Below are 24,489 nucleotides of genomic sequence, written 5' to 3'. Positions count from 1 at the left end.
GGCCCACCACACTGCGAAGGCAATGACCTGACCTGGCTGAATCACGGACATGCCATATTCTGTTGAACAGATCCCTTTGAATTCCCTCAAGGGATTTGACACTTAAGAGTTGGAACAAGGGGATGCAACTCAAATATTCCTGTGAGCTTGATAATCCACTTTTCAAAGGGAATTATTAATAGGCCAACTTAGAATAGACGCTGTAGATACCTGGGAGCAGTCCTGTCTTCCAGCTGTGTTACATAAACTATAGTTAATTCATCATCATTTCACCAGGGGGGGAGAGAGAGAGAGAGAAAGAGTGAGGAAGAGAGGGATAGGAGATAATAATATATTCCCAAAAATGACTATTATAATGAGGCCCTTGGTACAGACAAAGCAACAGAATAATGCTGTTTCAGTATTTTATAAATGATCATGTATGATCTTGAATTAAAAATGTAATGACTTTTTTCTTAAGAGCAAAATAGCCCTGAGGCTATGATACTAAAGCACCCTCTAGTGACAGGTTTAGTATCTACAGCACAAGCTTTGGTGTCAGAATTCAGTTTATTTGGAACAATTAACTAAACTCAGGCATTTTTACATCCAGCAACAAATTTAACTCAAAACAGTGAAAATAATTTGCATCTCTCTGTAAGGTTTTGTTTCAGTATCCTTTCTATATCTATAACAAATATATACATTCTATTGTCTATTCAATTAAATATTCCTCTACAATTGCTATATTTGCAATCTTACGTGTAGAACAGCTCAAACACCTAAAATCAAAACAAATATTTTTCTTTTACACTGTTGTCAAGAGCTTCAAGGCCCCTTCTGGCTGCTGAAGGCCCCTGAGTGACTCTGCTGTTGCTCTACCATCCGTAAGATGCTCTCTGATATTCCTTTAATGTCTCCGTGTGTGTCAGGATTCGCAGCCAAAGCCTTCAGAAGTACCGTCACGCCTTCCTTCTCCAACATGCTTCTGTAGTGTGACGCTAGATGACGGTGGAGGTAGAAGAAGATAAGAGACGGATAAGACCCCACCCCAAAACCATCTGACTGTTATTAAACCAGATAGCTCCATTTGAATCAATGTTTCATTAAATAAGGTGGTATATTCTACGGAAGGTAAATAAAGAAAGAACGATAATATGCACTGTTTTGTATCTGTGTGGGTTATACACAGATATCCCCCTTTGTGTTGTCCATATTCAAACTTCACCTGGGGTCTCCACAGTAGTGTTTGTGTGTCTTACTGTTTTGACTGCAGACCAGATGTATGGCCCAGACTGCCCACAGCTGCACTCCCGGGGGCTGACATGTCTGGAGCAGAGGGCAGAATGGATGGAACGACCTGAAAGCAGGACCGTTTGCTGAGATTAAAAAACGGAAAACAGTAACTCTTCACATTGTTTTGATCATTTATTTTGTGCTTGAAGTACCAGATGGTCGATTTCCCATTTGGGCTTCGGTGCAAAATGATTTGTCACCGGCAGGAATACATTTTCAGTAGGTTTCTTGTGATTGTCTGAGCTTCCTGTAGCACTAGTGTTCAGTCTGAAAAATCCTTATGTGGGACCTCAGGGCATACAAGGGCAGCACGGTGGTGCGGTGGTTAGCACTGTCCCCTCACAGCAAGAAGGTTCCTGTTTCAATCCTGATTCAACCAAGGTCTTATGTGTTTGCATGTTTTACTCCAGGTTCTCCAGCTTCCTTCCACAGTCCAAAGACATGCAGATTGAGATGAGGTTAGTGTGAGAGTCTATAGGAATGTGAGAGTAAATGGTTGTCTCTGTATGTTGGCCCTGTGATGGACTGGTGACCTGTGCAGGTTGTAACCAGCCTCTCGCCCAATGTCAGCTGGGATTGGCTCCAACAGATCCCCCCCATGATCCTCGAAGGTTAATCGGTATAGATAATGGATCATTTACACAAATAATAAAAATCATGTTAAAAGTAGTCAGTGTTTCATGCAATGCATATATCACATTATTAAATATATATATATTAATAAATATATATTAAATCAGCAACGACTGATGTTATGTAAGAGTGTAGGATGTGTAATTGACGAGAAAGTGCGCATTATGCAACATACATTTGAGGTTGAAGAGCAAATGCATTTAAAGTGACTGCTCCTGAAAAGCTTTCCTTCTGTTCTGTGCAGTTTGCTTTTCTCTCACCTGTACGAGACCATTTCTCTCTCCAGCTGAGTCCATGTCATTATGGAAGCGTGCTGCGGTGAAGAGTGACAACAGTGAAAAGAGGTGAATTTTATTGTCCGTTAAATGAAAAAAAAACAGCAAAACAAAAACACACACCAGCTGCTTCAGTATGTTGGCGCGGAGCTCAGGGTCCAGGGTCCAGGCCTCCAGTCTGGAGGTGAGCTGCGCAAGAATCCCTCCGGCAAAGTAACGGACCCCGACCTCCAACTGGGGGTCCTGCAGGATGGTGAGGATGTGTTCCAGCAGATCCTCCTCCAGCAGCTGGGACTGCAGCTCCTCCACCTCTGCTACGTTGTTCTGAAAGAGAGACAAACGATAACAGCAATGACAGCAACGACAACTGTTTTATGTTAGATTGTCTACAGATCATTAATCCAACCTGCAAATTAACTTTTAAATTTAAACTATTTGGGGGTAGTATAAACTATTTGGGGGGTAGTATAAAAACTATTTAACAGGACTTTAGGATTTACTGTGGATGCTGTGTGTTGTAACAATATTAAATTCTGAATCTATGAATGATTGCAAACAGAAAATAAAAATAACTTTATTTTGGCCTCAAAACACACCAGTTAATCCAAATAAGCAATAAAATCAAGAACATGCAGTTTTGTGGCACGCAGAGCATGTAATAAAAAATCCAAAGAACACTTTCACAACTATTAACGGAACATTCACACACACAGAGAACCCACCAGGAGGCCAAGAACTTTCTGCTGAATAGAAGGTTCAGCGTAGTAGGACTGTAAAAGAAAATGGCACAGCACACAAATAAAAATGTTTGTCTCTGATGAGCCATGAAGGCGCATTTTCATTATGCACACATCAGTGCATTTTTTCAGGGCACTCTTACCTCCAGAACCTCCTCGTACAGCTCCAGGCCCTGGCACTCGATGAAGTTGTGGGCCGCAGTGGGCATCTCGTCCGTCAAGTTCCACAGAGCACTCAGGGCAAACTTCAGAGTGGAGTCCACCACTCCCACCATGGCCTTCTGCTGCACGATAGCCAGCAGCTGCTGTGGGACGGAGTCGAGCAGAAGAGAACACATGAGGCATGAGGGGATTATAGAGATGTGTGGATAAACAAGAAACATCCTCTGGTAAGGAGGTGGGCCGCATTGAATAACACTTGCATTAGTTGAATAAAAGGACTTGCATTTGAATATGTGGCCCCAGACATACAATAAATGAAAATGAGAATTACCACCCTGTGGAAGTATGCCTCCTCCAACCAGTGCAGTTTCAATCTACATATTTATTATTCCAGACACATATGAGGTCACTGTAACATCTGACCTTTGACCTTTGACCAAACGAATCTAATTACTCCTTTGGACGACTGCAATTTTCCAGAAGGCCTAACTGAAATCAGACGGTCTAATGTACAGAGGCTTTCCATGATCAGCGTCACTGGCTCCTCCCACCCGTATTACTGTTGCCTAGCAACACAGCTGAACTTGGACACGATGAGAAAGTTTCAATGCCCCTTGATTTTTTTAAACATGTTTACCGTTAGTTGTTCGGGTTAAGTTGAAGCGTGACACTCAAGCATGTCATCACTTGCTGGTGCAATTTCCGCTTTGAAAAACGGTTTGACACTTTGTTTCTCAGGGGTACACAGCCTTCGAAATGGGACAGACTAGTTGCGACACAGTGATGCAATCGGTCCTCAAATGCAGCCACTGAAGGATGCAGCCCCTGAATTGAGACACAGCTAAAGTTTGTTCAACATTTGTGACAGATTTGAAAGGATTATTAGGTCACAGTGACTTTGAACTTTGAGATCGGTGTCTCTGATGTATGAAGTTCACAAGAACATAAAGTCAACATGACCTCCAAATTCAATGACCTCCAATGACAGAGCATGAGAGAGAGAGAGAGTCAGAGGGGGATCTAGAAATACACTCATGAATATCTAGTGCTAAGATGGGAACGTTGTGTAAGTATGAAACCAAATACCCTGAAAATGGAAAGGTACCTTCATAATGAAGACGTCCTTGCTGAGCTGTGCAGTCTGCTCTGTGGACAACTGCAAAGAAAGCAAACAGGCGAGAGCGTCGCTGAGCTTCAACCACTTTTTGAAATGTCAAGCAGTACTTTTGTCTTACAGGGGAAATTGACCCCAATTAAACGGGAGTAAATGAAAGTATAAAGTTGGCTGTTGAAAGTGGTGTCACAGAGGCACGAGAGAGCTCAACACATGGGAATGACAGGTGCCACACTATTTCCCTGCAGCAGACTAACACACGGTAAGTGAGCAGAGTCTTGACCTTGGCCACCAGGACGGAGATGACAGCCACAGCCATCCTCTGCAGGGTCGGATCCTCGTGGCTGCTCAGCCAGTTAATAACCAGTGTGGCTGCCAAATACCTGAACCATGATGGCAGCATGGGGTATAAGGAACGCAGTATTAGAAAAATATACCAACAATCTACATGCACGCTTCAAGAAAATCTGACTTCAGGTCAGCACTTTTACATCTGGAAGCACTTTTTCTTTTGGCAGTTTGACTTCAAGACAAAACATATTTTAGCTGGATCAAAATCGGCTGGAAAAACAAGTGTCATGCCTTTAGTGCAGTGATTATCTTGGCTACCGCGTGACCGCGGGCTCATACGTCGCACATATAGTGAGTGAAAGTAAACGAACTTGTCAAAAGGGACATCCTGCAGGATGTAGTCACTGCAGAGAGCCAGCAGACAGTTTTTCTGCACCTGGAGAGATGAAATAATTCATGAATATTGAAGAAACACATGGGTGTAAGGAAATATACGAGATAATGTGTGCATAAGGTTTTACAGAGTGGCTATGAATACTGTGTGAAAGTGGCAGAATGGGAGCTGTAACGAAAGGCAACATTTAAATCAGAAAATAAATCTAAATCAGTTTTATGAAAAGCAAACTGGTAGCAACCTCCTCTGTCACAATTTTTCCTGCTCATGTGTAACTACATGATGTCATGATGGATGTGAAGCCCCCGACCTGATGGTGACTGGGGAAGGTCTTCATGGCGTTGAGCAGCTGGGTGATGGCGGAGGTGAGCAGGCTGACGGGCATGGCCTTGGCCAGGTCCTGAGTGGTCAGGTTGAACGCGCATGCTGTGGCCACCAGGTGGACGTGCAGAGAGGTGGGGTGGCTCCGCATGGCGCTCAGCACCAGCTGTGGGAAACAGGCGGCCTGTCATGACGGTTTTAGAATCAGTAAATGTTTGTGCCTGTAACTGTCACACTGGAAACTGTCTCGAAACGATTCCCAGCTTGGTGTTAGTGTGTGACGTTCCAACCTCGGCAACCGCTCACCAAGCTGTGGATTTAGACTGTTCTCTTTCTGCAAGACTCCTTCACAAACAGCCTCATTACCTCTGATCACATCCAAGTACAGTCATGGTGATGTTAGCTCACAGGACGATTTAACTTTGGCCGTGCTGCATGTTCAAACTGAGCTGTTTCTGAATGCTCCTCACAAATAGAACTGAATCTACAGTAAAGAACATTTTGACTAAAATCTGTTTTCTAGTTTTGGACGACATGCATACCAGTATGAAAACACTGTACTCACAATCAGTGAATGTGACGTCATTAAAAAAACATCCTAGGGGATGAGACATATTCTAACAACACCTCAAATTAACCAAACAACCAGATTAACCAGTTCTCAGAAGAATAACAAATGGAGAAGTTGCATTGTTTACAGACTGACATGAGTCAACGCTATGTGCTCTCTTCAGATAATCTGATTTATTTGACTTTTATACAATCTGTCCGATCATTAGATGACATTTCCGGCCCTGTTTTTTGTTGGTTTTGTTTCTCCAGATATTTTTTTATTCTAACAGAAATGATGGTCAAAACCACCAGATTAGACACAATCATAATACTCTTTAATTTCCATTTGATGATGATGACAGTGTATGTGAATACATGGGAGAGATTAGAGCTGTAACTAATGATGCATTCAGTTTGCTTGTAAACCAAAGGAATTGAATTTGCTGTCATGTATGACAAAGAAAACTGCAAATCCTCCTTTTTAAAGAAGCTGAACCCAAAGAATGTTTCGCATTTTTGCTTGAAAAAAATGACTTAATTGTTAATTGATAAGCAAAATAGCTAGATTGTTTAACCTCTGGTCGAAATGTTCTACAGTCAAGGAATTAACTAGACCACGATACCTTCAGCATATCCGGCCGTGGTTTGTCGATGTCTGTGGTTAGATTGTAGAGATGGACGAGGGCCTCTCGTATGAAACACTCCCTGTCTCTGTACCTTCTCAGGGCCTCACAAACCTGGTTCTCATTAGCCTCTCCGGTTACCTTAAAACACACACAGCACATCAGCAGCGTCACAGACATGGAAAACACTGTGCATATTCAGCAAATGCATAAGAAGGAGCCTCGAGTCAAATGGGAAACGTATGCACAAGTCAAGCTTCTGCATCTATTTATGACATTCAGAGTATCCTGGCATGTCACAGGCAACAGTATGACATCAACTCTGTGCCCAGTGCTCACACTACATCCTTACTTTTAGGTTTGCCTGTGAAGAAAGGACGTCACAGGAGCTAACCCCGGTGGCTAGCAGGCCCAAGAAGACCAGCCCACCTCTGGCCTCCACAAATGCTCGGACTGCTGCTTCCGTGACTCTCTTTCGCCCAGAGATATCGAGAGAAATGAGGGAAGGGAGAACCTGGGGACTCCCCTCCAGGAGCTGTTGCACCAGCTCCTCCCCATCTCTCCCATCATTGTCACCCATTGCAAAGGGGTCATCTGAGAAGTCCAGATGCCTGAGAGCGTGGAGCTGGCTGAGGACAGAGAGCAGCCTGGCAGGTGACATGTCCAGCTGCCACAGCCGGTGGGCGATTACAGACCTGAGGGTGTTCTTGCACTGAAGGAGCGCCGTGAGCTTTGAGACAGCAGTGCACGAGATATCCAGCGTCTCCAACTGAGGGAGAGTGCAGATATCCTCCAGGGCAGCATCACACAGGTCTGTGTTGGCCAGGTTTAGCGTCCTCAGGCCCTGCAGAGAGCTGAAGCCAACTCGGACCCTTCCATCCTCCGGCAGAGACCCCCAGTCCAGATGCAGCCCGTTGAGGGACAACCTCTGCAGGCTGGACCTGCACTCCAGGTTGGCAGCGAGGCCTGAGATAATGTCAGCCCCAGTGATGCCCCCAGAGACCCAGGAGGCATCTAGTTCCTGGAGGCGGTGAGGGCAGAGGGCCAGGTGGAACGCCTCGGTGGAAACGGGGCAGCAGCGGACGGCGGCTCTGCGCAGGCGGAGCTCTTTACAGTTTCGGAAAATCCCAACAGTTGTGTCATTCAGTATCCCTTGTTGGGAGAAGCAAACAGAGCGGTGTTGTAGGAAAAAGTAGCATCAGTTTACCCAAATTCTTGTTTGTGGAGTAGAATTTTCCCATCAAGTCAGCCTGGCATACAGTACACTGTGAACCAATACATGATATGATGACAGAATAAAGGATGTTGCTATTCTTACATTTTATGGAAGAAAGTTGTGGCTGAAGAATTAATTTAATTAAATCTTATTTATGTAGATTATCTTCATATTAGCCACTGGTCAATCTATTTGGCACTATTGCGGTTTGCGCTACAATCATACACAGCAGTTCATATCCTATCTACCCTATTCCTTTTTGACTGCATTGTGTACTCATATGTCACATGTGTTTTTGTTGTGTACTCATTTGTTGTATACTTATGTTTACACCTGGTTAAGAGAAAAACAGCATTTCAATCCTGTCTATGTCCTGAATTGAGAATAAAGTTGACTTTGACTATATCTTTTTTAATATCTCACACATATACAGTATACATCCTGATGCAACCATCCTGTGTATCTACATTTTACAGTAGGGCCAGGTGTATATTCTGTACATATTATCTGTATTTTTTATCTACTTAAATTCTTTATTTTGTTCCATTTTTATACTTTCAGAGGTTCTCTTGTCTCATTCAGCCTATCTGCTGCAGTAAATTATCTAATCGCATTTTATCTTCGCTTATCTCATCTTATCAGAACATATAGCGGAACCACCTTCCTATAGAAGCTGCAGTTTCCCTCCTTTGTGGATCCCAATGTTCCTGGGGCCCTTTCTGTCCACCTCACCCACCTGTGGTTGCCATCTTACGCAGCAGCTGATCGGCCATCTCTTGTGGAAAGAGCGGGGCCCAGGTGAGGCACATGGAGCCGTCTGCTCGCCTGCTGCACAGTGAGTCCAGGCTGCAACACACCTGAACCAGGCAGAGGTCGCACAAGGCCTGGGGGCCCTCAGCATCCTGGAACACAACAGCAGGTAATAAGAAGAGTCATTCCACTGGATAATCACATATTGTAGAGCAGCAAAAGTGTAGTGAACCTAAAAGATAAAACGCCTCCATACTGCTCCTGTGGTGTCCGTAAGCTCTGACATTCAAATTCAACTCGAAACAAGGTCATTTACACCAGGTTTTAGCCTAAATCTGATTTGAACATTTGAATGTCGGGGCTTATGGACACTTGGATGACACCACAGGAGCAGTATGGAGGCGTTTTATCTTTTTTTCCTTTTATACGTTTGAAGAAGTGGTCCCTAGTTATTTTAATTGTATTGGATTTGGCTGCAACGCTGTTTACCCTTGAAACTCCAAAACACTTCACCCACCCCTCCATCGGCACAGTGGTGAGTAGATGATGAGTGGATTTTCATTTATTGGTGAACTATCCCTTTAACATGTTGATTTCCTCAAATTACCAAAAAAAAAAATTCAATTATATATTTTGTGTTAAAATACCCTTTAAACGTTTAAATGGTTCTTCTTTCTACGGGGTGTTGTGCAGGGGAGGTTTTTTTGCTCTTTGTTTGTTCTCAACACATTCGCAAAGCACGGCTTTCTGCTCAGGCCTCAGCAGATCCACAGTGACACAGGATCTCCCGCTGCAGGTTTCTAATTTTATCCACAACAGACGAAGCCCCGCACACGAGTAAAGCCCGTTTAAATCACCTAATCCTGCGGCTCTGTGCAGGACGAGGTGGACAAAGGCAGTTGGTCCTTCAGCGCGGTGTGCGGGTTCAACTTTGCTTACTGACACAAAGGGCACGAGGGGAACAAAACTCAACTACATTATATTTCAAAAGGGAAGAGTCAAACTCACCATGCTTAAAAAGAAAACAGTCGACTGGGCTGAAGAAACGCGGAACCACGTCCTCACGCAGCGTTTGAATCAAAAGATGCCATTGATCAAAGTCATTTATTCCCCTTTAAATGAAGTCGAAGTTATAATTGATTCTCGTGTTTTGATTAGAGTCGCTGCTGCTGCCCGTCGAGCGTCAACTGTCACATTATGACCGCCTCCTATTGGTCAGTCCACGTGACGTCACCGCAGGCTCGTCTGAAGGTACGATAGCTCAACGAACTAATCATCTTTTATTTGTACACATTAACCCTGACCAAACAATGAGAGCTCATCACTGGATAATTAATTTTTCTTTGACCCTTAATTAAACTTATTCACTTGTTCATTATATTGGGATAGTCCATTTATTTATTCTTTTTCTTGGTAATAATTTAACTTTTGATCCTTTTAGAATTGAATTGCACCCATGTGACTAGTATGATAAAAGACCCTTTTTAAATTATGATATGTGTTTTATCACTATTTATCTTTATTGTTAGTTTTATGGTTCTATTTCGATAATTTATTAATATGATGTCGTATCATATCATATCATTCAGTTACACTGATTTATTTTCTTCACATCGTTCTTCATCATTGTTGATACATTGTAAGCACATCAATGAGCTTTCTTTTAGTTAAGAGGCAAATCAAAGGTGAATACATTTTTAAAAGCTATCTATCCATCTATCCATCTATCTATCTATCTATCTATCCATCTATCCATCTATCTATCTATCTATCTATCTATCTATCTATCTATCATGTAGTCTCAGTATAAATTTACCTGTACCGTTGCACCTGTAAAGGTGGAGGGGGTAGTGAACTCTTTTAGCCACAAGGAGGGGCTCACAGAGTGGGCTTGGGGTTTGGACCATTTATAAGAGACAATTTCTTACTTCTTAAATTTTAAAAGAACATTATCAGCGTTGGTTACACTTATTTTTCCAGCTGCAAAAATAAGAATGGGGTAGCTCTTCCATTCAAATTCCTATTGCATTAAGCAAACATGCTCCTCTGGTTTGACATAGGGCACAATCGGCACAAATGAAGCATGGAAGTGGCCCATTACAAGGCTTCACAAGAGTTTCTAAATGTAGAGCAGATACGGAAAAATACACGTCCAGACATGGCTTGAATTAGCACAAAATTAGCGAAGCGCTTTAGCTCAGGGTTTATAGCTTCTTTCCATAATATTTACACACGTTTATATTTATTTAAACTGCAAGACCTCAATTTCCTAAAACCGACCACCTATGGGAGACATACAATCCCAACTACGCGAAGGCAAACATGTGTCCTCATACATGTATGGGTCACAGACACTCACACATACGTGTTCCTCTAGATTATTATGTCCTGTCTCAATTTCTCATAAGCACAACAGTCCTCCCACGTGCTGAAATATGTCTCCCCATGCAGAGAATCCCCCACGCATCAAAGCCTGTGCTTCCTCTTCTAGTCAAAACATTTAGCTGAGGGCCGTTGATTTTTCTTTTCTCCACAGAGCCCTCTGCTTATTGTCCTCATAACCAAAATAAACACAGCTGCCAATAGTTCCTGGACTCTGCCACATGAGACACACTCACCCCATATACGGAGAGAGAGAAACACTCACATCCAAAAAACAGGCCTAATGCCATCATGTTGAAACTACTGAAGTTGCCAGAACCGCTCAGTCATTATATGGAGCTAATTGAGAGACGCTTTGTGAGCAGGAGGAAGTATAGACTCTGAGAAATGTAAATATAAGTGAGGCTGAGGAATGAATGTGTCTCTTTGTGTGACAGAAACAAAGACAACATGTGTGTGTGTGTGTGCATGTAAGTGTGTGTCATTACCTTCTACAAGCCCGACAGACAAATTGTGTGTGTGGGAGACAGTTAACCTGATTTTCGGTGTGTTCAGTGACTCTCAGTCATCACCTAGCTTTTTTCTGCTATGCTGAAACTTTTAAATGTGACATCAGAGGAGGAAGGCAGGGCCGAGCCAGAGAAAATTACAACATCAGCCTCCCTCTTTCTGGGTACGGACCACCCTCCACTGTTCTCTCCCTCGGTGGACGGTGTTTGCCTGTGCCATAGCTGAGCGCAGACCTTCCTTCTCAATGCGAGCAGCACATAGGGGGAGACTGGGAGTGAGAGGAGGAGAATGGAGAGCATGAACCTACATAGGAACCACAACTGAGACGCCTAGGCTGGGTCTTACCTGCACATCCCGGACCACTGACTAAACTCACTCACTGACACAGGTAAGGTTATTATTTTTGCTCCATTGTGATCAGGTTATTCATCAAACTCATGTGGCCTTTGTATATATTCTCTATCCTCTCTGTTAAAGTATTAAAATTGCTAGATATTTCTTGTCTTAACTGCAAATAAGAAAAATTGAATTTACAAGCAAAGGTCAATGTAATCTTGAACACTGTTGTTAGATTAAAGTTGGATCTGCTTCACATCCAGGATGCTTCATAAAATAACAAGGGAATGATTTTTATAACATTTTAATAAATTTGAGTTTAACATTTGACCACTTTAAGATATTCATATGTATTGTAAAAACCCATATCCTGATCAAATTCACCATGTGTGGAGCTACTGCATCTTGTCAGCAGATGGATCTAATCAGTCGCACCATTGGAATAACTTGTGGGCTAACTGGTTAACTCCTAAAAATCTGTTGGACGAAAGCAAATGCCACAACAAAGTTGTAATGTTGGAGAGAAAGTTATGGGTGCAAATGTGGTGTAAGCTTTTTCTGGGCTTGAATATATAAAAAAATAACTTTTAATTGAGGAGTGTACCAGTAAGACGGAGCTCAGTGGCAGCAATTAGAGTCAATGGGCCAATTGGCTCCGTCCCCCCCGTCCCACTCTGGGCTGGGAAAAGCAGACACCGCAAAGTTTGACCTGCGAGGACAGCATTAATATAGATGAGGTGGCTGCATATGGCCAGATCTGGCTCGGAGTGAGGGAGAGTAGAGGAGAAAATACCTTTCCAATAAGTCAACAAAAAAAGGGCTGGTGCGGCCGCCTTGATGAAGACCAGCGGGGTGTGAACGACGGAGAGAAACCTGGTGGTGGCAGCTGCAGATGAGATTCACAGGCCTGGCTGAGGAGCCCTCTCTGTAAACACTGTCACTCCTGTCAGGTCGAGGGCTTGTGAGATTCATATTGTGGGGTTGGAGACGTGAAGACGGGCCAATTGCTGAGACCAAGCTATTGAAAGGGGGATGACCCGTGATTACGGAAAAAACAGGGAAAAGTTCTCTCTGGGTAATAATAGCTGAGTGACAGTGCCAAGGTGTCTCTGAGTGCTGACACATGGGCCGTTTTCCTCAAAGTGCACTTTTCCTCTGCCCTCAGATGCTTAATAATCTGTGACGAAACAAACTGCACCTTGTTCCATACGTTAAAACTAAAATACAGGCTTCAGGGCAGTTTCAAAAACATTGCTGCAACAACATAGTTATTCAAAATCAATGTTGGCTTCGGTACTGTCTGTGCTTTCTGTAAAGAGGCCATTGTGCTTAATGAAAACACATAACTTCGTATTATATTTTACTCTTGAGACACGCTTGTTTTTTCCTACGACGATGATAAAAGGGTACTATTCTGCTGCAGCAGCAGTTTGAGCTTAGGTAATGCTCTGGGATCAGTCCCATTAACTGTGGTTAGAACTCTTCAGTGCAAGTAAACATCAAGAGTCGACCACAGAAAAAAGTTGAAGCCCCTGCTGCCTCTGTCTTGGACTCATTTAGTCCTGTCTCTTTGCCATCTGTTAAAATCCTCACTGGATTTGTTTTTGATGAGCTCAGATACGAAGTGGGTCATAGTGTCTTTCCGTGAGAAGTGTTAGGCGCAGGTTACTTAACCTCCTTGGCCATACTCATCAGACTGCCTTCTGACAGGCTTCTGATTTTGGCACAGTCGCCAAAATCAGCCTGCAGTTGGCTCGCCGGTAGCCCTGGCTCCCAGAGCAGAGCCTCGCTACTGCATATGGAAGGTGGGACCTCTTACTTAACGTGCATTTTTGGGTCATCACCCACTCCTGCTCCATTCGTTGTGCTGTCAAAACCAATAAGATCAACACACAAGCTTTTCCATCCAAAAATAGACTCCAGAAAACATTACTCATAGATCAGGGATTCCTGCTCCCTCTGCCACCGCTCAAACATAAAATTTGTTTTGTTCCGCATCAAATTCAAATTTTCTGTATGTGCCCGTCAGGCAGAGAAGGCAGAATTCACAAAGAGTCAGACTGGCCCAGTGATAATTACCGGCTGTTTTCTATCATGGTGCTCACTACTGATGCTTCTACAATTTCAGAATCGATTAAAGACTGACAGGGGATGTGGTACCTTTTTAAATAATATGTTCAGAGTCATCCATGGCTGCACAGATTCAATTTCTGTAGCGTATATTCATGTTCAATTAAAAAATGTCCAGACTCCAAGGTTGGTGTTTTTTTCCCGAACCAGTGCAGGTAAACTGAAAGGATATAGGGGAGGTTAATGGAGGATGTGGAGAAACAGGTCTCTGCAGCTGCACACACCCAGACACCTGATACACTTGTGGTGAGGGCCTTGATGAAAGACAACACATGAAGGAATGTATTGAAAATACGAGTTACGATAACAGATTTGTGGTGGGTGGGGGGGGGGGTGACACTGCTCTTACTCCACCACAAGCGAACCAGATGGCACATCCTGCCTGGAGCAGGAGTGTCTTTTCACTTTACATTTAAAAGCTCACTAACTACTAAAGAATCAAGCAAGTCCTGTGCTTTGAAACAAGACCACAGGCTTTTATGTCAACAGATGCTCTTGGTCTATTTTAGCTTTGCCGGCACTATGGTTGGAAAAAATTGGGTAAGGCAAGAAAGGAATACATCTGCATAACAACATCTTTTTATGGCGTGCCTGGGAGGAAATTGAACAGAAGGTACAAGATGAGTGGTAGCCAAAATTAAAATATAACACTCAGACCAAATTACAAAATAAATCTGGTGATTTCTCTCATGTCTACAAATCCAAAGAAAATACTAAAACCAATCAACTGAAAAGTAGCTTACTATTAGTGAAGCCGAAGCATTATAAAGCAGAGTCATAGATGTCATAGAGCCCCTGTGTCATAGGTCTTAGCTGGTGTCCAAAAACTTTGAGTAGTGAGCCAATAAGTTTTGCACTGGGCGACATCATGAGGAACATCCGTATATATTATAGTTTTGTTTAAGACAATTGCTTTCTAATGCTGTTAATAGGCTACTCCTATCCCACAAACTGTGTATTGGTCCACAGTGGAAAATAGTCCCCAACTATGCCAATGCTAACATAACACACCAAATAAAGTGAAGAATTTTATCAGTTTTTCAGGTTTTTTGTCCAAAAGTACTGGACACATTTAAAGTCATTGGTAATCATCCTCTGGAGACCACGCATATCTGTGCAACCATCAAATAGTTTTTGAAACATTCACTCTAACGTATCACCAATGGACTTGAAGTTAAATCCTAGGGAAAGTGTAGGGGAGCTGGTAAGTATTGAGAGATGGACGAGTACACTTTAATAGCTTTTTGATGGAATTTATCGACAATTAGCAGCCTACAAAATAGAATAGCACCATTTTTGCCCTGAAAGTAAAATGGTCTTTTTTCTTTCCTGTTTATAGATCTGTAGTTTGGTGATTAAGGGAGGAAGAACCATGGGACCTGGAACATGGAGTCTATTTGCGCTGCTTGGTTTGGCCCTCTGGAGCAACAGCCATGCCCTCACCAAGAACCCCATTCTCTCTCGGGTACGGAGGGCACCAGAGGCCAACGGAGAAGCCAAGAAATGCGCTTACACCTTCCTGGTCCCCGAGCAGAAGATCACAGGCCCCATCTGTGCTGCTCGGGGTTATTCCACTGACAAGGACAGAGTGACGCGCTTGGACGTGGCTTCAGTGCGCGACCTCCTGTCCAAGCAGCGTCGGGAGATGGAGACTTTGAAGCTGGTGGTCGATGTGGACGGCAACTTGGTGAATGAGATGAAGCTATTGAGGAAAGAGAGCAGGAACATGAACTCGAGGGTGACCCAACTCTACATGCAGCTGCTGCATGAGATCATCAGGAAGAGGGACAACTCACTGGAGCTTGCGCAGCTGGAGACACGCATCCTCAATGCCACCTCTGAGTCATTACGTCTGGCCTCCAGGTACAGGGAACTGGAGACCAAATACTCAGCCCTGTCGGCAGTGGTGAACAACCAGTCAGTACTGATTGGAGCGCTGGAGGAGCAGTGTATGCAAGTGTACAGCCGCAGGCATGAGCACCCACCCATGGGACCTCCACTAGTGCAGGTGGTGCCTGAAAACATTCCTGTCAATGTGCCACGTTTCACCAATGAGATCCAGAGGGACAACACTCAAGGGTTTGTGCGGGAAAGGGGCTCCCGCTCTGGGCCATCACCCACAACTGGTACCCTGGAAGTCCAGAATCCTCCCGAGAGGAACTTCAGTGCAGAAGGTAAGTGGGAGAATGGATCCATCCATCCATCTGTCCATCCATCTACTGCTTTCTTATTTTTCATTCATTTAAACCTTGATCCACTCACGAAAATCCAAAACAGTCAGCGTAAAATTTGGACCAGCTCTGACTTCGCAGGCCAACCATAACAAAATAATAATCTCTGAGTTTGAGTACAGCCGCAGGTGGGCCAGTGGCCTCATTCTGAAAGGTTAAAGATTTGCTAATTCAGCTGGAACTCTGCTCCCCGCTCAACAGAAAGAACACAAACCAGAGTGGAAATAAAAAACGTTGTAACGTCTGAATTTAGGCAGGGGACTAAAAGCAAAGCAAAGAAAGACCCAACGGGTGCGATTTTGTCCTCATCAACAGAAATTCCTGACACATTTAGATTGGCCTTGCCCAAGAATAATAAAGTGTGTAGGAATTCAGTGCAGCTGTTTATGAAAATTATCCATATGAGACTGTTCCATTGCATGTGAGATGTAGACAAAACCCAGGCTGACTGATATAAGCTCCTGTTAAGTTTCATGTCGTGAATGAACTCCTTAACATTATTATATTAATAGCAGGGTCTCTGGTAGAGGGTTATTTTCCCCTTTAAGTAAAGTCAGTGCTACATGTGCTTATAATTAAAATTCTTCTGATGAGAATTACCTTGAAAAGGGCCACACTCAAAAACAGGGGTGACCGCTTTTCAACCTAGAATGATGGCAAGTTGTAAGTTTCTTATAAAAAATTTAATTAGCCCCATTTTCCTCTGCTGTTCCGGGAGGATATAGTAAACAAGGGTATCTTTGTGAACCCAGATAAATGTGTTTTCTATTAGATTGTCTGTGCGGTTTTGTTCCCGTTTACTGATCTTTCCTTCGTATTTAAACCTCTGTCACACACAGTGTTTTCTTCATCATGTAACGAATGGCACTGATGTGTTTGTTTCAGTCTTTTGGTACAAAAATATTTCAAAACTGGCCCACAAGGCCAAAATATAGCCACAAAATTTGTGTTCAAGCTTGAGTTGAGATCAGAGTCTGTCAGACACATGTTTTACCATTTTAAGAACATCAAAACAGACGTAACCTTTGCGCATCAGTGGTGAAACGGATAAATGGAAGGAAATAGCGTAGATTGCACCTGACAACTCATTTTAACGAGCCCAGTTCAGCAAATAAATTATTAGGATAAAAATATCGAGCCTGAGAAAAAAAAAGATGGAAACATTAGCGATGATAATCTGGCACTACTTTTACTGCTGCTTTTACTTTACAATAAGAAAAAAAAGATGCAATACCTGGGAATACCCAATAGTGATGAAGAGAGAAGAACTTGGTGAGTGTCATTGCTTGGTTCAGGAGCTTAAACTCTCACACAGTCACTTTAGGATGTTTTTCATAATGTCCGCCGGACAGTTTGAAGAACTGCTGCAACAGTTCTTCAGTATTTAATTTGACAAAGGTCCCTTTTGTTGTTTGTTGTGCGCATTTTGGTTAATTTCTTTAACAGGGGTTGGGTCACCTGTTTCTTGATCATTACTTCAAGTCAGCTACATCATATCCTGAGAACAAAAATAACTGTGATCAACAGCTAAAGATAATTATATTAAATAAATCGACAAATAAACTTTATAATGGAGTTGATGGAGGAGGAAGTGGTTCTTCTTCTATTGCTACGGCTTCAACATGTGACATCGTCAACAACACGCACCCATCTGATATTTGTCTACAATGGGAATGGATACAATTGACTTTCACTCCTGAATTACATGTAGTAGACATGGGGTTTTATCGGAGAAGGAGTTAATTGCCTTTTAAGCAGGTTTACCCACTTTTAAAAACTAATTTTGCTGTAAAATAAGTGTTATTGTTGTGTCTTGCTTTCAGGCCCATTCAGAGACTGTCTGGATGCGCAGGAAGCCGGCCACAGCACCAGCGGCATGTACCTGATCAGACCAGACGAAGCAGAGCGGCCGCTGCAGGTCTGGTGCGAACAGGACATAGACAACGGGGGCTGGACCGTGATCCAGACCAGGAGGGACGGATCTGTTAACTTCTTCAGGAACTGGGAGAGCTACAAGGTGATTATAATGTCACGTCTCCTGACATGATCTGTCTCCTTTTTCTCTCTCCTCTCTCGGGCCAATATTCGGAATACTTGGCTCATTCAGAGACAACAGTTGTGCCAATGATCTGGAGTGTTTGGGGCTATGTCCGAGGCCAGCATCCTTGTGTTTTCACTTACTGCAAAATATAACGTCAGCACCACTGTTAGTCTGCTCGTTTGGTTTGAGATCCCCATTATGAAACATTAGACGGCCCGCTGAGGAAGGTATGTTCCACAGCTCAATCTTCAGGCGTTTCTTTCCAAAACCGCTGCTACTATGGTGCCTTCCTGGATGGATGGCTGCTTGGCTTACTGCGCCACACCGTATGGAGCCGTCTCATCAAAACTCTGTGAGAATGAGATGGAGGATATCGCTGCTGGCAGCCGCAGAAATCCAGTGTTCCATTCAGCCCGGCCAGGCTTGTGCATGTGTAACTGGAAGCTAAATGGTCTCTTCAACAGTGATTTGCCTCTACGCTCTCCCACAAAGCCACCACATGTACACACACACACACACACACACACTGCATCGGAGAGGAGGCCCCAGACTGAAACCCTACATCATTCATCATCTCCTGGCTCACTCGACTAATCCACAATCACAAACCTCAGTCTCCTCTACCAAGTGAAGTGTTCTGAAGGCACATGGCCAGATGTAGATGGCTCGAGGTTATTCAACACAAGCACCCGTTCCAATTTTTGATCTGAGAGATCAGTGGAGTTTGAGTGATGAACCAGCGTTTTGAAGATTGATGCTTATTTTCCAGCACAAACTTTTACAGCATGTCCTTCTTAGGAATGTCAAAGACAGGGTTGCATTGTTTTGCTTAGTCAGTTTTTTTTAATCTTTTGAAGTTTTTCTTAACTACAGATCCCAGAGCGAAATGTTATCAAAAAGAAAATTCCCATTTGTTCTGTTAACAATTCCACGGCGTCTTCCAAAGTTCCTAAACAATTCTCCTGTTTCTAAACACCCCCGGGGCTGCCGCATAACAAACAAGGTGCATTATTTTCTGTAATTTCTCTGTAACCTTCCTTTTAATCTTCCTTTGACTCAGAGCGGCTTTGGCAACATAGACGGGGAGTACTGGCTCGGTCTGGAAGGCATCTACAAACTAGGGAGGCAGGGGGACTACAAGCTGCTGGTGGAGCTGGAGGACTGGATGGGCAAAAAGGTATACGCTCAGTACAGCAGCTTCCACCTGGAGCCGCAGAGTGAGGACTACCGCCTGCGGCTGGGCACCTACCAGGGCAACGCCGGGGACTCGCTCAGCAGCCACAACGGCAAACAGTTCACTACGCTGGATCGAGACAAGGATGCTTTCGCAGGTAGATGAACACCAGGTCCCTTAGTGCTATTGTAGCATATGTGAGGTGTGTTTGATTCTGTCTTTTGGTATTGTGACCTTTGAGTTATATGGTTTTATATCTGTGAAATGAGATTGAATGATTTTACATGTTCACATCCTACATAGGAGTAGTGACAATCAAGGAAGTAGTTTTTTCTTTACTGGTCAAAATCAAATAAATACGGTTTTATATATCTGGCGGGTCACAGGTAGCAGTGGTGAATTTTACTTAAGTAAAAACAAATGCACATACAAGAATTCACTTAGGTAAAAGTATAAGTACAACAACCACAACTTTTCTGCTTGAGTAAAAGTACTGTCTTTTAAATATACTATATATGAATATAAGTATTGAAAGTAAAAGTACTTGCTGAGTGTAGCCTATTTCCTAATGAAAGAGTCTCGGCCTCTTCTGTCTAATGTTACCTGCCCGCTCTGATTGGATCATGAAACCAATTCCCCTCCCATTATTGATTACCTTTAAAAATATAAAAACCAATGTGAACATGTAACACACTGCATTGTAAAAATGTAGTGGAGTAGAAAGTACAGATATTTGTTGATATATGTAGTGGAGTAAATGTGAAAAGTACCCAAAAATGAATAAATAAGAAAGACGTAAGAAATGCGTATTTCTACTGTGTTACATCCCAGCACTCTGAATGGTTGCAAAATTTGCCTGGTGATATAAAAAAAAATGATATCAAAAACGTGGATGCAGTGGTGGGTCAGGTAGTTTGAAGTGGCAGAGGCAGTGACTCACCATTTAGTAAAAGCATTGAATTGCATAAAAAGTTTTCATTATTATATTCGGCAGACGACATCGAATGTGTTTTTTGAATCCCTCCCTCTGTGAAAAACACTCTTCCTCACCGATCGAATCATCCCTCTTCCTTTTCCTCCCACCACAGGTAACTGTGCCCATTTCCATAAAGGAGGCTGGTGGTACAACGCCTGCGGCCAAGCCAACCTTAACGGGGTTTGGTACAATGGAGGCGTCTACCGCAGCAAGTTCCAGGACGGGATCTTCTGGGCCGACTATGGGGGAGGCTTCTACTCCATGAAAACTGTCCGCTTGATGATCAGGCCCATAGACTGAGGAGACTGTGTAAGCCGGGCCGGTCCACGGGCAGCTGTGGAGGCCAAGGCACACTTCTGACTGTGTGTCATCGGTAACTGGTTGATCCAAGATAAAAAAAGAACTGCATCATTGGAGTTTGACCATCGGTAGTGACTTGAAAAGCCCCCTGTCATAGAAACAGACTCTGCTTGAACATTGTCCTCTCTGTATAACATAAAATAGAAGCACACATAAAGGAATTTATGGGACATAATTATTTATAATAAGCCATACAACTTCTTTTCCCACCAAATACATATGATAGTTGGGGGAAATAGATAATAAAGGTCTACATTTTGAAGTTTTATAATCCAAGCTGCCTTATGATTAAGAAACCACAGTGTTTTCCTCATTACCGGGTCGCCCCGCGGAGAGGAGGCGCCACATCCTCACACAACTTCATCGGTGTCGATTTCATTCATAAGCTTTAGCGTCACAGGATCTACATGCATCTCTTCCTACCTCGCCAAGATAAACGTCAGGGGGAAACTCTCCCTCAATGAACTTTTGCTGTTCTTGCCGGGACCTGGAAAATACATTGTGTTAATACCTATTTAGATTTATTTAGACTCTCTATCCAATTCCAGATTTAAAAAGACCAACATCTTCAGAAGTTGGAGAACGGAAAGAGGTTTAAATCCATGTTTTATTTTATTTTTACTCCTTACACGTAATATATCCTTTATAATGTATAATGTTAAAGTACTTTGCCCAAGTCCACATGACCTGAAACTATAATTTATGTGTGCAATAAACTTATCAAAACAGTGAAAAAGGGGACAGGTATCCTGAGGGAGCAGAGAATGTTCCTGCAGAAAATAGAGCTAATTTCCTCCTCGGTATATGTGACAATTATTCTCAGAGAGTGCTCGAAAATTGCTCTTAATGTTTTTCTCATTAGGGCCATTGATTCAATTTCAGTATGACTCTGGGAAAAACAAGCAACGCTGAAAGAAAGAGAGCGAGAGAAACGAGAAGGAATTATATTTGGTTTTGAGTGGTTTTGGAGCATGAAAAATATGCAGACCAAGCGTGCTGAGTTATAGGCATTGGGACAGACAACGAGAAACACATTGCCTAAAGCCAGACAGGACGGAGAGAGAGAAGGGGAGCGGAGGGAGGGAGGGAGATGAACTGGGATGGAATTGGTCCAAATTTCCAAGTTACTCCCCCACCCCCCCTCTTCCTTTTGAATACAGAGAAATGTACATTCTGTTTTCATAAAGAATATCTTTCATTGACAAAGTCCACGGGCTCCTGTGCTCTGCGATCGCCAGTGTATGGAAGGAAACCGGTGTCCTTTGGGGGAAACCTCTCCATCCAGAGGAGAGGGGGAGCTGGGGGGTGGTGTTTGAACTGGTGGGTCTGCTCTGAACAACAGGGTTGCGTTCACACACACATGAAAAGACGAAACAGCCTTTGAGCTGAAAATAGACCCTCATATTCTGCTGGTTTTTCCTCATTGACCACAACGGCCCTCACACCCAGGTCTTTTACACACTTTTGCTGGACTCAGCTGGACATGGAACCATGTTTATGGACATGTAAAAGAAAAAAGCATCATCCAATAAAATGACATTACAATGTTGAAATAAAACCGCAATAAAACCAATGAGTCATAGTCCTTGGTAGAACAACATTACACAACTAAGACTCACCATTTAGTGTAACTTCAGGGGACTCTCGCAACCACAGAGCTGTAATTGATACATGCCATTGTTAGTGTTTAGGCTTTGTTGAGATTACGTGCACATTTCAGTCTTATCTTGTGGGTGTGAGTCAGACTGATATCTTGTTGTTCCAAACAGAACCTCTAATTCTTCCTGACAGAGGGAGGTGCTGTACAAGTTCCCCTTCTTAAACTCTGCAGCATTCGAGTTTTTCAGAAATAACAGATCTCTTAAAAACAAAATTCCTGTTTCTGTGTGTTTTCTTTCGATATGAAACAGTCACCGGGGGAGACGGAAGAACGCGATGCAAAGACATCTCTTTTCAAGTGTCTGCACATTTCTGTGGTTGACTGGGCGGGGACGAGTCGTCCCACTAATAAATCCAGATTTCCGTCTTTTCTGTCTGTCCTTAGATTGTCTCGACTACTCACGTGATCAACTTCAAACTTGGTGGGTTTCCTCTGAAGTGCAGTGTCGACTGTGAAGTGTTTTGGATAAATGCATCTACAACCCAACCCCCAATTTATTTTTAAATTGCACTTGCAGTGTTGTCATTTTGAATGTGCAAAAACATGATGACTGGTAGTCAGTTGAAATCTAGCTCACAACCTGAATGTGACTCTTTTCCACTACGTAATTTTCCACTGTATTTATTATTCATTGAAGTGAAGTGAATGTTTTTACACCTTGAATCTGTCACTGCTTCAAAACCTCTGTTTCCTGAGTGTCGAGCTTTCAGAGATTCAAAGGTTGTAGTGGTGGAGCAGGTCTGTAGCGTGATGACCACTCAGCACTTTACAGTTCTGTTTTTCCATTCACCCATTCACACAGTACATCTATGTGTAGCCCTTTTCCTGTCGTATATAACTCATAAGGGTGCATGCAGGGAGGCAGGGATCGAACCTCCAGCCTTCTGCTCAGTGAAACGACCCGCTCTACATCCTGTGCCACAACTGCCCTCGGCCAGGTTGATCCAACACCCTCTGTAAGGTGCAAATGAAGGTGCATTGGCATAGCAGAAAGACGCCTCACAGCGAGTATAGGTTCCTGGTCTTTCTGTGTGGAGTGTGCATGTTCTCTCCCTGTCTGCAGGGGTTTTCTCTGGGTTTTCTCCGGCTTCCTCCCACAGTTCAGAGACATTGGACAATTGGATACCCTGTGGGTTGAGTGAGGATGGTTCTCTCTCTCTGTATGTAAAGCCTTGTGATACACTGGTGACCTGATCAGGGTGGACCCCGGCCTCTTGACCAATGTCAGCTGTAATTGGCTCCAGCTCCCCCACAACCCTTAAAAGGATGAGTGGGGGAGAGGCTGAGGCTGCAGGTGGTTAGTTTTCATTAACATAAAGACTGGACACAGAGCCAGCAAGTCTGGCTCTTTCAGTTTCAAACAGAATCAGACTATAGTGAGCTTCAGAGGTCATGTTTGGTGGATTTTTGACAGAGAGAGCTGTGTCCCCTTCCATGCAGTCTTCATATTTAGCGTGTAGACATTAAATCAGTATCGATCTCACCTCACTCTTGGCAGGAAAGCATTTATCAAAATGTACTTGAGGGAAGATATTGGATTTTATTTTTCTTGAGTAAATTAAATAAATTTGCAAATGTAGGTGAACCTACGAGGGTAGAAAATGAACCCACACTAGCCATTTAATCTGGGTGTATAGATGAAAAGGTCAAGGGCACACATTCTCTTTAAAGATATTTATTTGTCAACCAGCCAGCTGAGCACATCTGTTCTTTAAAGGGCCAGTGTGTAGGATTTAAGGGGATCTCGGCAGAAATTAAATATAAAATGCATAATTATATTATAATTACAGTTTGTAATCACCTGAAACTATAACATTCTCGTTACCTTATAACAACCTGTTTATATCCAAGTGGGGAGTGGGTCCTTTTGCATGGTTTGTACAGTGGTTCAGAACAGACAAACCACACAATAGCTCTAAAGATGTTTTTTTGCATTTCTACCATTGTTTCTTCTACATGCTTGAAAATAGCGGGTGTGGTGAGATGTATTCAGCTAGTTCCCATATGCAACTTTACCACTATGCTACACACTGTGCATTTAAATCCACACTCTTTTGTGGATTCATAGATTCTGGATAATGTGTCCATCCTGTCCTGTTCTGTTCAGCTCTACTGTAAATTCAGGAATAAAATACGTTTTCTTTTTTTCCGACCTTTCAACAACTTCTGATGACAGTGATGAGAGAGTTGGTTTAACTTCAGCCCACATTATACCAGTTGGGTCCAGGAATCAAGTTATAACAGGCCACCGTCCTGTCACAAACCTGCCTCTCTCTCTCTCAGACACATGGTGCTAAACCGCCCCTCAGATTGCCAGTGTGGGATTCAGCTTCAGCTATAACTCCA

At 43.1% G+C, this 24,489-nt stretch overlaps 2 protein-coding genes across 3 annotated transcripts; one reads left to right on the top strand and one right to left on the bottom strand.

The window, feature by feature from the left end:
• Positions 1-222: 222 nt before the first annotated feature.
• LOC117778468 (protein zyg-11 homolog) lies at positions 223-9,520 on the bottom strand. Its single transcript, XM_034614034.1, has 14 exons — positions 9,352-9,520; positions 8,330-8,495; positions 6,730-7,529; positions 6,378-6,518; positions 5,192-5,368; positions 4,859-4,923; positions 4,480-4,579; positions 4,188-4,238; positions 3,064-3,225; positions 2,906-2,953; positions 2,307-2,507; positions 2,169-2,221; positions 1,242-1,339; positions 223-980 (listed from the first exon to the last, which is right to left on the bottom strand). The coding sequence occupies exons 1-14, from the start codon at positions 9,352-9,354 to the stop codon at positions 808-810; spliced, it is 2,238 nt and encodes a 745-aa protein (XP_034469925.1). The 5' UTR covers positions 9,355-9,520; the 3' UTR covers positions 223-807.
• Positions 9,521-11,356: 1,836 nt separating this feature from the next.
• On the top strand, positions 11,357-21,212 carry angptl1b (angiopoietin-like 1b). Of its 2 annotated transcripts, none has more exons than XM_034614035.1 (5): positions 11,357-11,623; positions 15,041-15,878; positions 17,753-17,949; positions 19,034-19,304; positions 20,236-21,212. In XM_034614035.1, exons 2-5 carry the CDS (start codon positions 15,074-15,076, stop codon positions 20,421-20,423), a joined length of 1,461 nt encoding a protein of 486 aa, XP_034469926.1. In that variant the 5' UTR covers positions 11,357-11,623; positions 15,041-15,073; the 3' UTR covers positions 20,424-21,212. The 2 variants fall into 2 exon arrangements, with proteins under 2 accessions (XP_034469926.1, XP_034469927.1); XM_034614036.1 differs by having other exon boundaries at positions 11,358-11,623; positions 15,041-15,875; positions 17,756-17,949.
• Positions 21,213-24,489: the final 3,277 nt, after the last annotated feature.

The sequence above is a fragment of the Hippoglossus hippoglossus genome, chromosome 17 (genome assembly GCF_009819705.1).
Source record: "Hippoglossus hippoglossus isolate fHipHip1 chromosome 17, fHipHip1.pri, whole genome shotgun sequence".
NCBI lineage: Eukaryota > Metazoa > Chordata > Actinopteri > Pleuronectiformes > Pleuronectidae > Hippoglossus > Hippoglossus hippoglossus.
This window is presented reverse-complemented; position numbering and strand designations above follow the sequence as displayed.

Excerpts from the sequence above, each read along its gene's own strand:
- LOC117778468 (XM_034614034.1), bottom strand. Across the intron at positions 2,954-3,063 it reads TGTACGAGGAGGTTCTGGAG|TCCTACTACGCTGAACCTTC; the intron begins GTAAGAGTGCCC and ends TTTCTTTTACAG. Across the intron at positions 2,222-2,306 it reads CCAACATACTGAAGCAGCTG|CACGCTTCCATAATGACATG; the intron begins GTGTGTGTTTTT and ends TCTTCACCGCAG.
- angptl1b (XM_034614035.1), top strand. The coding sequence starts at position 15,074 with ATGGGACCTGGAACATGGAGTCTATTTGCGCTGCTTGGTTTGGCCCTC. Across the intron at positions 17,950-19,033 it reads GGAACTGGGAGAGCTACAAG|AGCGGCTTTGGCAACATAGA; the intron begins GTGATTATAATG and ends CCTTTGACTCAG. Across the intron at positions 19,305-20,235 it reads AGACAAGGATGCTTTCGCAG|GTAACTGTGCCCATTTCCAT; the intron begins GTAGATGAACAC and ends CTCCCACCACAG.